The sequence below is a fragment of the Parathielavia appendiculata genome (genome assembly GCF_033297405.1).
Source record: "Parathielavia appendiculata strain CBS 731.68 unplaced genomic scaffold N657scaffold_19, whole genome shotgun sequence".
NCBI classification, from domain to species: domain Eukaryota; kingdom Fungi; phylum Ascomycota; class Sordariomycetes; order Sordariales; family Chaetomiaceae; genus Parathielavia; species Parathielavia appendiculata.
This window is the reverse complement of record NW_026944238.1, coordinates 129738-141055: the sequence shown is the minus strand read 5'-3', so window position 1 is coordinate 141055 and position 11318 is coordinate 129738. Positions and strand designations below refer to the sequence as shown.

General features: G+C 52.4%; 2 protein-coding genes across 2 annotated transcripts; both read left to right on the top strand.

Annotated features, from left to right (window-relative positions):
• Positions 1–4605: 4605 nt before the first annotated feature.
• On the top strand, positions 4606–7633 carry N657DRAFT_702672 (uncharacterized protein; the record flags this gene model as incomplete). The annotated part of the gene is made up of 8 exons (XM_062797366.1): positions 4606–4741; positions 4949–5111; positions 5278–5527; positions 5567–5789; positions 5867–6189; positions 6227–6488; positions 6602–6825; positions 6939–7633. 8 exons carry the CDS (start codon positions 4606–4608, stop codon positions 7368–7370), a joined length of 2013 nt encoding a protein of 670 aa, XP_062643865.1. The 3' UTR covers positions 7371–7633.
• A 1070-nt stretch (positions 7634–8703) lies between these two features.
• N657DRAFT_674442 (uncharacterized protein) lies at positions 8704–10446 on the top strand. Its single transcript, XM_062795749.1, has 2 exons — positions 8704–9083; positions 9148–10446. Exons 1-2 carry the CDS (start codon positions 8917–8919, stop codon positions 10199–10201), a joined length of 1221 nt encoding a protein of 406 aa, XP_062643864.1. The 5' UTR covers positions 8704–8916; the 3' UTR covers positions 10202–10446.
• The last annotated feature ends 872 nt before the right edge of the window (positions 10447–11318 follow it).

Sequence of the window (11318 nt, the reverse complement as noted above, 5' to 3'; positions counted from 1 at the left end):
GGGGATCTGGAGCGTAGATGGCCGCCGGAAGCGTGAAAAGGGGGTTGCTTGGCTGTTCTTCTTTTTTTTCGTTCTTTGGTTTTTCTTTTTTTCGGGGGGGGGGGCAGGGAGGTGGGTGGAAAGGGTGCAAGTGTCATATAGCGTCCAATGTATGTACTGTAGCCCTGAGATTGATAACTGTCGTTGAGATCTGAAGTCCTGAAATTAGTGCGTTGAGCCCTAAATGATTAGTGGATTGGGCGCCAATTTTTAGGGTGCCAGACGGCCGGTTCCAGGGGAGCGAAATGCCTTCCCGGAATTGAAGCTCGTGCATCTCGACAACCACAAAAATGCATCATTTCCAAAGGATATCAATCTTTTGAGCTCGACGAGCTGCATTAGCTAATGGCTTTTTAAAGAAATCTACTGCGTGATTGCCGGGCAATACGGGAGGACTGCCAAAATTACCTCTCTGAAAGTGATATCAAAGGGCTGGGCGGTTTTTTGCGGGGTTTTCCAAAAACGCGCCATACGTTTCAGACCTGAGATATCCACTTGGTATTTATGTACATAACTGTACATACGTACAGTACGGAGTTACAATAATCAGGCTCAGGGTCTTAACCCACTCTTGGGCCTGGAGGCCGCCATCGCCAACATGCAACTGGATTTGCCAAACTGGACTCGCGCTCCTGCCTCCCTTCCATGTTACTTGTGTATCCACTAAGGTATTTCGGAATTTAAGAAATAAAGTAAGTCTGTTGATACCACTCGTTCTGTTCTCCGAGTCCTTGTGAGAATATGTCGTTAGAGTGCAGGTAGTGCTGATTGAAGCTGTGTGGTTGGTTCAATAGGTGTAAGTAAAGTTCGCTGCCGTGCGCCACGGCTTTAGGTGCCTGGGGTGCCAATGGCTCTCCCACGGCACGAAGGACTGATGTTGGCCCTTCAAAACCGTCGTGGACCTTACGTTACCAGTTGCAACAGGAACAAAAAGCTTTGTGACCGCAATACAGTATTTACGAATAACCTGCCATACGCAGTATCCGTAATGCAGACGGGAATCGTTCATCACCAAGGCAGCTTCGTTGATGCCTCTGGCTTCAGGATCTGGACCAGTAAGGTGCCAAGACCTGCTCTTTGCCGATCCTGCTGATCTCCCAAACACAACCAATGGCGACCCGGCTCCCTCCTTCCCGCAGGACCCTGAGACACCGGCGGTGACCCTGCCTTGTCTCCTTTGCTCGCTTCTGGAGCTAAATTCGCCCTGCAACAACCTCGTTGGGCAGCGTTATTGTAGCTTCTCCGGTTCGCATGTCCAACAAATTCCCATCACAAAACTTCGAACTGCTATGGTTCGTGCTGCTGGTTCAGACGAGAGACCCTATGACGTAGTCATGCATATGTCGCACATTGCCGTCATATCCGATGGCTGGACTGGCCCAGGCCCCGATCCACCCCACATGCGGAAGGGGACTTTGAAGGAATCATGTCATTCTTGACCCGCCCTATCCGGTCGCTCCAGTCCGATCCACAATCAAGAAGCTAACGGCGCGGCTCAACATGACTAAGAACGCACGACTCAAATCGAGTTCTTGAGCCAACCACGAAACTTTTCCCGGAAGCCAAACTCGTCACACTAACGTCGGGCCGGGGAACCACCGTGTCTCCCCTGAGTTGTACGTGTGAAGTTCGAACCGGCCCTGACTCGAGTCTGTTGATCACCTCAACCAATGCCGCGAGGTAAACAATGCCCCTGAAATGAGCAGCAGTGGCTCCAGGGGCTGTGCAAACGCGCCGAACAAAGGGGGTTGACTGGACACCGGGTCGAGCCGTGCCCGAATTTGTGATGCCACCGTCAGGCCCATTCTCGCGATGACTCGATCCAAAGTATTTCAAGTCCAAGTCACTTTGCCAGGCTTCCAATCATACGGCCTCTAATTACTGTAGTTTCCAGACACTCCACCAAACACAGGATTGCTCCGAGGCAGAGATCACAGTACGTATTCCCGGATTCCCGTTAGTCCGCGAGAAACTCAAGTAAGGTATGGACACATGCATCAAACTCTCCCGTGAAGGAGGATTCAAATCAGCCGTAGTCGAAATCGGGTTATGCACTACATCGGAGTTGGAACAAAAAAAAGAGGGTCCACGGCGATATCTACCTCAGTAGTACATGCACTTCTAAGTTGGTGTTCAAGACACGGCCCTGGCAATTCTTGTAGACTTTGGGCGTGTCTCAATCACGCCGGGAGCCTGTTTTGGGAGTACCTAACCTCCACTACTTCCGCTCAATTTCTTCCTCCTGTGTATCCAATGGTGAGTCCCGAGTTCAGAGGCAGTCCCAGGAGATATCAACTTGTGAAAGTTATTAGAAGTCACATAGTCATATGTATGCATTTAGGGCTCGTGTGAGTGCCCCTTATATTCGGGATATGGAGTAATACGTTCAAGTCACGATCCGGCATACCAAAGTAGGAATCGTTGAATGAAGAACTCAACATTCTCATAACTGGTACTAGAGCAGGTCTTCCTGTTGGAACCTGCAGGGCGACGACCGCTGAGATATATGCTGGAAGAAGCTATTCCCAGTCAAAGCAGTGGATTGAATTTTTAAGGTGGTAAAAGTTATTGATTGACCATGCTGTTGATGGGCATGGGAGAGGACTAAGTATGTAAGGAAGAGGGGTTGCAGTGCTGGCACCAATCAACCACCGAGGTCCGTTGAATGCAGCCATCAAGGCGGCTTCGTTCCGACACTTCCCTCAGACTACATATTACATTGCCTGATGTCTCCTGAAACGGGTGTAGATCTCACATAAAAGCCATAGAACGGGAGGAGGCCTATAAGACCATCTCTATACAATCAGGCACATACCATGGACCTCCATGGTAATACGGTACACAGGGTATCCCGTCAGCTGAGGGGGACTGTTCTCCTCTCTATGCGAGCACTACACCCTACTCACCATGCATAACTGTGCACTTCATCACCATGGGGCAATTTTTCCGGAGAATACAACCTGAGTTGCCGTCAGACTTTAGACATGTCCAGACCTTCCCGGCACAGACAGCCTTCCCGTTTACCTTAGCTACCGTACCTAGATTCGCAAGTTATTCGGCCACCCTGATTCAACTTGGAAGACAAACTAAGCTGCCTCGCAAGACTTGATAACTCCTGCCGGTTTCCAAGACAATTGCTTCGCCGCACCACGAATATCCTGCCTCGGTCCCACTTACGGAACAATGAACCACCAGACGAAATGTTGTGAAGAACGCAACCGACAGTACTCAGGATCCGTGAGCTCTACAAAGTGAAGATATGGATACCTGTGGACGATCGAGCCGAGAGAAGTGAAAAAGAAGTTGAAAGCCGCAACCAGGCAGCTTCATATCCCTGATGATACGGGCGAGGAGGTCAAGAAGGGGTCGTAGGTACTGTAGCACCGGCAGACGCTGGACTATGGAGTGTAGAGTGGGTGAACATCTCGTGAAAAGCTGGCCGATCCCGAGGGAGAAAGGCGTAAGGTAGAATGAGCTAGGAGGTTATTCTCGGTGAGAACACACAGTTGGTGTGAGTCCCGGTCTAAGAGGCTGTTGGTGGTTTAATTAGCACCAGTGTCCCTTGCTCTGGCACTGACTGATCTAGACTGAGCTGGCATGTTCAAACTTCACAGGGAATAGTATTCCCCCATAAATCTGACCGAATTGGCTGTTAAGGCCAAGGATACTGTCACGGGTGGGCGCAACTGACCACTGCGTAACACCCTCAAAAGAGGGACCGTGGTTCGAACTGTCCAGTCGAACCAGGAGTTGCGCACATGAACCTCACACTGTCACTACCCGTGACAGATACGGACCTAAAAGGTAACAGACTGAAGTTCGTCCCCATCATTCAGGTTGGTCCAGGGAACGAACAGATGCCTTGGAAACCAAGATAGGGACGCTGAGAGGCCTGAGGCTATACTTTGGATGAAACGTTAGCCAGTAATTCATATGTCCGAGATGGCTTAGGGGAATCTCAGAATATGTTGCAACGGCGGATTGCGGTTGGTCAATTTCTCGAAGGGCTGAAAGACGGGCCGACGACAGCATTGAGCCTCGGCAGGATTGGGTCTTCCTCCGTCGTCTACACCCATCTCGCGTGCACGGCACGGCTCATGTTGCCCAGCCATTGTATGGACGGCCAATAACAAGTGCCCGATAAGGCAGCTGGGTAGAAACCAGCATCCATGTAAGACCCAGCGGTAATCCCTGGCAACGTTCGAGACCGTCAATTGTGTAGTGGGTGAATGACACTTGAGAGCTCAAACTACGTGTTGGCCTGCTTGGCCATGACACCACCGTGATTGCCTGCTTCATAGAGGACATCTCCTACAGTCCTACATGCAACACACCTGTAATCTATCGTCCCATTTAAACTTCGGTGGAGGAACTTTGGATCGTGAAACCATTACCAGGAGAGTCATCCAGGGATCCGGTCGGGGCAACGTTGGTCTAAACCAAAAAGAGTACTGTCACTTCGTATCAACTACATAACCAGGCTTGTGATGGCATGTTGGAGTGACGAGCGTTGAAGGAACCAGGGCACGATCGAAGACAGCCTGCCGTAGCTCAGCAATATCCGCCATGCGAGCCCTTCTGTTTGTTTCTGCCCTTGCTTGCATTTTCCAGGCCGTTTCTGCCTCTGAAGACTTCGTCGACCCCAAACCAGTCCCGCGGTACTTGCGGGATCCCACGGTCATCCAGAAGAGAGACGATTCTGGTCAGGTATCCAACGTCACCCTGGGTGACCATGAGTAGATGCTATGGAGCACCGGCAACCGTGAGACCTTCCATTGCTTGTACTGTTCCCTATCCAGCCTGCTTCCTCCTTCCGAGGAAGACAACGAACAACAGAACATGAAACATGAAGGAGGGAAAATGGGACCGACAAATGACCATCGCAACAGGCCTCTAACCTGCCCTCCAGAAACCAACCACTCGACTGTCGTCTCGCTGGTCACCTGGACCCCCCAAAGCCAGCGCATCATCGACATGGCCAAGTTCGGCTGGGCGCTCAAGGCGGCGCGCTGCACCGAGGACATGATGCTGCAGTTCCGGCACAACATCAGCTTCCAGGCCGCCAAGCGCGAGTAGGAGTGGGTCAACTTCAACACGATGCGCTCCTTCGTCATGGGCGCCGACCACATCAAGTGCGGCCGCGACTGGTCGCCCGCGCCGTGGGTCGTCAGCCGCGCGACCTACCACCCGTACAACTTGACAATCCTCTTGCACGCCAAGAACTCGACGTGGAAGTAGGCGACGCTTCACCGTTGCCTGCGCTGACTGCGGTGTCCGGGGTTCGCTCGAGTTTGCCGGCCATGTTGAGGGGAGCGTCTCTGGTGGGCTCGACCGCCTGGTGCTCTCGGCCCGGCCGCTGGGCCTCGGCGCGGCGCTTAACCTCGAGGCTACCCTGAAGGGTTCTACGATTTCTCGGGCAAGGACTGGGCTAATCAGGAGTTTGAGCTCTTCTCTATCCCTCTGCCTTTGGGTTGGAGAATACCAGGAGGTTTGACGTTTGGCCGCCAAACTACTGGCTGGCTACGAGCTCAGGTCCATCGAAGCCCAGGCTACCATAACCGCAAGCATCTCGGCCACCATTTCGGACAGTTCGATTGCCAAGTTTCATCTCATCTCCGAGGAGAAGGTTCAGGTGGAGGGTTGGGCGCCAAAATTTGACTTCCAGCCGCCTACATTGGAAGCGGCCGCCCTCAAGGCGAAAGGGAAGGTCTGGGGCAAGGTTGCGGTTGCTGTTAGCTTGGAGATTATTGGTATGTGCCAGTCTATCTCGTGCGGTGTCTGCTTGTTAAATGAGCCAGAGACTGATGCGATAATTTTGTTTGCCCAGACGAGAACGGCATAACGGCCGATGTCCACCTCAAAGTCCCTCTATCGATCGAGGCAGAGATGGGCTACAATAGCGAGGGATTTTGTGACGACAGCAGCAACTGTTTGGTGCCTCGCTGGAACTCAATGTCGGCGCCGTCGTCGGCTTGGAGGCCTGGAAAGGAGGTCGACGGCAAGAAGGACGTCTTCTTCAACCAGGTGCTCTTCGAAGACCTCGAGGTCCCTGAGCTTCCCTCTATTTGTCTCAGCTTTGGCGATGCTCCCGAGGGATCCTGCATCTCCGCCGACATGGACGAGGAAATGGCCACCTGGTGGGATAACGAAGTTAATATCCGAGACGACGACGACAACCCCGGCGCAGCGTGCTGTCTTGGTGCCGCGGGCCGAGAAGCGCCGCAGTCGCGAGGAAGAGGAAAAGTGGAAATACTACAACTTGAAGTGCGACCCGCGTGTCAAGTACAAGACACATTCGAAATGGCCCATCTGGCTCAAGCATTGCCCGCCGCCGCCCGAGATCAGAGACAACGCACATGCCGGGAACCCAGTGCCCATCATGCAGATTGGCATCAACCTACCCGGCTGCAGCACCGAGCCGGACGCAGTTGAGCCTTGCCACCCCAAAAGTGGAGAGTCGTGCACAGCACCAATTCAAACGACATGGACGAAGACACGCAATGGAACAGTACGTGCCCCTTTTCTTTTCTCATGTTGTGCGACTAACGTGGTGTCACGCTAGGCGAGCACGTCTACGAGGGCAACTGGATCCGCAATTTCCTCAACGACCTCCAGGCGAAGCACTTCCCGGGGGACAGCGGCTGCGAACAACTCGCTAAGGACGTGTTCAAGATCGGCCAGGCGGACGGCCCTGCCGACGGGATGCTCAACAGGATCGGCAACGACGCGAACTACGATAAGGCCATAACACTTTTCCCCGTGAGGGAGAACGGATACAAGTTCCGTGTAAGCATTCCTACTTATACATACCTACCCGTGCATATTGCATTGCACCTGGTCCCCTGAAATCCCGCCCTTCTCTGACACGCCACCATATCAGGTCTCGCGCAAACCTCAAGATCGACATCCCGTTCGGAGGAGACAGAAACAAATTGTATACCGTCCTCGGCGGCACATGCGCACTGGGCCGCATAGTCGCCACATGCCAGTACATGGAGCACGCCGAGACGCGAAAGCGGCTCAAGTATTCCATCCGTGAGATGGACGCCGTCCTGGCAAAGCTGGAGCAGGACGCCAGCGCGCCAAAGCCCGGGACCCTCACGAGCTACCAGGAGGCGCACAAGCAGTGGTTCATCGCCATGTACGCCTCGGGCATTGAGAACCTGCAGGACCATACCATCAAGGCTGCTGAATATCTCACACATCCTGACCGCAAGACCGACTACGATCGGCTGCCCCAGGACATCACGGACAGGATTGAGTTGTTGGTGTCGGCGAATGCCACCCTGGTTGCGAAGGAGCTTTGCCCAGGCACCTTTGTGTATCCCTGAGAGCCTAAGGTGAGGAGAGATGGTTAAGGTATGTAGACTAGGCACCAGGCGTAGGGCATTATCACGATGAAAGAATGGAAAGGGGGCTGGGGACTCGCGTTCTTGATCAGACTCGATTGGGGTCATGTTCTCTAGTTCAGGCTTGTCTTCCTTCAGTTATTCTTCTTCCCACTTGGCTTAAGCCATTGTGCTTCTTCTTTAAATGTTTGAACCTACCTAGTGAGACCTCAGATTCTGAGCTTCATTCTGTTCCCCAATCCTAGTTAGAAACACAATGGGATGGGTGGCAGGCAATAACTACACGTAACATTGAAACCGTGCAGGCCGGGCCAGACTGTCGACATGAGCAGGGATCAGAAGCAGCAAAGCATGTAGTAACTGGATTATCGCAACCTTATTGATATTCTATTCCTGCCTTGTCTATATCTGTGTGTAGGCCGCATGACTCCTCAAGATAAACCTGAGACATTGCGCCGTCTTGCTGCTAGATAGAGGCACACACACCATCACGGAATCTTATAAAGGATTGACAGTGTCTCTAACGGTCTAACCTCTACCTCGATCAGAGAATCGAGACTACAAAAACCAATGCTTACCAAGCTTCAACCATGGAAATATGCACACCCATGTTGACATTTAAATCAGTGGCAGGTTACACTCACCACACCCATACTAGTACCTTAAGTACTCGCCGTTACACCTTGAACCCCCCAACTCACTGCTTTCGCCTATCCACACCCACGTCACAGAATTATCAGATTCTTTACCCTCCCATAAGGGCTGCCCCTAATACACCTTATCCTCATCCTTCTCTTTATCCTAACAATTCGAGACCTCAATCAACCCTGGTTTGGGGCTCTTGGAGGGGCGAGTGAGATTGTTCGTGTAGGGAAAGGAGCTGGAAGAGGAGGAGAAGGGAGGTGCTAATTGTTTGGATGGGAGGTATATAACAAAAGATATAACTAGTGGTTAGACCTCACATGTAACACATGAGCCTAGCTGTTCAATGATTCTACATGTAACTACCCTATTCGTGTTCTTGTTCAAGGTCAATAGGAGGAATGAAGACCTTTATAGCAGGGTTGAAGCGGCCTAACCAAACAGGCTTTATTGTGTGTTGATGCCCAACAAGTGACGACAGCGTTTGAAATGCTCGCACACGTGTAGATGGATACGCCTCTTTGTTGAAGATCGGGATTGAACTTTCCGATCATCTGGATTTGTGGTGATTTGGCCTAGACCCATCACTCACAAGATTGCATTAACCGATGCCAATCTGGGAAATTGGCATGGCCCGCGCAACCCCACGCTGAACGCCACGCGGACAAGGGAGAGGCTGGACAGTTTTGTCCGCTGAGCGGAGTGAAGGAACGCTATCAAGAGGACTATTGTTTACACCCTGTCCACGGCAAAGGTTCATCCAAAGGGCAAGGGCTGAGATGGTTCGCTCAAAAGAATCAGGGTTTTCAACTCAACTGGTTTGGGTCTTTCAATTCAACAGTCATTCATTTCACTTCTCGTCAGTCTTTTGCCCGAGCCTTAAACAATGAAGAATCTGGGACTTGCCGCCTTGACGGGCGCTGCCTTCTTCCACTCTGCCTTTGCGAGTTGTTGTCGAAGTAACATATGTCTGAGAGACATTGCCCTGGGGGGTGCAGATGCCCTAGCTGAGTGTTCTAACAACTTGGCTGTCACCGTCACTCTTTCTGCCGTGTAAGTGAACCAGCTCTTGAAGAGCCTAGGTAACAGTCAATCAAAATGCTGACGCGCCACATAGCACTGTGACGGAAACCATAACCGAAGTTCAGAGCGCCGTGTCGACTTCCCTGTTCACAGAAACCGTCACTGAGACTGCATCAACCGACGTTTTGCTATTCACCGAGACCACAACCATCACGAAGACCACCCAGACCGACATCATCTATGCGACCATCACAGAGTCCGTCACCACGACCATCGCTTCCACCGCTGCACCCGTCACATCAACTCAGACCATATACGGGGGAACATTGACTGCTCGTGATGCTACTTCTGGAGAGGTTCCAGGCCACCTGACCGCTGTCTGCGTGGACTGGAAGAAGTACATACAAGCTTGCAAGTGCGCAGGAGCTGTGCCCACCACTGTCACGGTGCCTGCATCGTCCGAGACAATTACAGTGACGGCCTCTGATGCGATCACCACAACGCTGTCCACCATCTCCAGCACTCAGACCGACACTGTCACTGTGACCGAGACAGCATCCAAGACCGAATTGGAGACGGTGGCTATCACGGACCTCGCCACCGCGACAGAGACCATCACCGTCTCCAAGACGACCACAGTGTTCGCAACCTCCACGCCCACTACCATCGTCCCATTGCAATGCAAGTCAGTGGGCACCGGCAGCAAGTTCTGGGTCTCGTCGCAACCCTTCCCTGACGGCTCAACGCGGTACATGAACACGCTTTCCACCTTCATCGCATGGCAGGGGACGAGCCAGCCGGCGAATACCGCGTCCATGCACTGGACCCTCGACAGCAACGGCTTCTTCGAGCTCAAGACGCCAATTTCCAACGGCGCGTCGGTTCCGTATGTCGAGGCGTCCGCAACCGGCGGCAGCCTCCGCGTCTGGGTCAAATCCAAGAGCGAGGTGGACGTGGGCGTTGCGGCTGGCACCTGGGCGAAGATCAAAGGCTGCGTCAACGCAGCGGACGACCGGGTCACCATGTCGGCTCTGGGACGGCAGAATATCTTGTCTTGCGGCAATGCTCACTACATGTCATCCGGTGACGGCAAGGATGTCAGGTCGGACTGCGTCTTGATAACCGCTTTGGCTGGCGAACTCAGTTAGAGGGAGTGATTAACAGCACTCCACTGGCTTGGTCAGAGTTTGCACCTCAGGATTGCGGCGACAATAGGTTTTTAGAATACTAGTAGCGGGCATCCGGATTCATTGAGTGTAATAACATGCTTGAGGCTGGATGAGACCTAAGCCGGTGCATAATATTATTTTCCAGTCGACGCAAAGGCACGCTTTGTAACTTAGACTCGAGAAACACATAGACACATTAGGCCGGCCTTGCCGATTCAAAAGAGTTGACAACAGAGGGACAACTGGCCGATTGCTGTGAAGCTGTACTTTTCGGTCTCTCATGCCTGCCAATAAAACACAATTCGGCTTTGCCATTCATCCCAATTTCTCAGAACCACTTGTCAGAGGCACTCGAAATCCACCGCAAAAAGAAATAGAAAAAATAAAGGTAAAATTAAAAAAAAAAAAAAAGGTCATTCTCGAGTAGTTTTTCCAAAACTTCCAAGGTTGGGTCTATTCAACTCGCAGCGTCTCCAAATGCTGAAGAGTTGGATGCCCGACGTCCTCTTTCCAACGACCTCGACTCCAAAATGTCACAACAGCGCGCCCAAAACAGCGGGCACAGCGGGAAGAAGAGACTGCCCAGTCCATCACTCGAGGAAGACAGTGCTCAACACCGCGGAGCCCAAGCGTTTAGGTGCAAGTCGAGTTCTGGCAGCTCGGGTTGTCCGTCTGGAAGTTGCCCAAGCACAGTTTGGACCTTTGAATCGAGCGAACCGACCGACAAGATGAGGACGACGGAACTTCGAGCTGAATTGCCACAACACGCCACCGAAACGTCGTGGGACGCGGAAGCACCGACTTGATTCGCCGACAACTTGACTAGATCGATGCCCTGGCGCCTGATACCACTATGGAGTTTATCATCCATCCACTTCAACATCCAACCATTCCCGCGCGACCTCCCAACATTTGTGATGTGAATGATGTGAAGGCCGTTCCATCCCGCCCATCTCAACCGTCGGAGTTTGAACCCACCATGTCTCCTTCGACCAAAAACGGACCAAGCACCACCGCCGCGTACTCCGAATCCAGACCAGTTGGCGCCGTTGATCGCGAAGTGTCTTCCGACATAGCAACCCCCACGAAGCATCCA

Bases quoted from the DNA above. Each gene is read 5' to 3' on its own strand.
- N657DRAFT_674442 (XM_062795749.1), top strand. From the start codon at position 8,917: ATGAAGAATCTGGGACTTGCCGCCTTGACGGGCGCTGCCTTCTTCCAC. The intron at 9,084-9,147 runs GTAAGTGAACCA...CGCGCCACATAG, and splicing joins ACCGTCACTCTTTCTGCCGT to CACTGTGACGGAAACCATAA.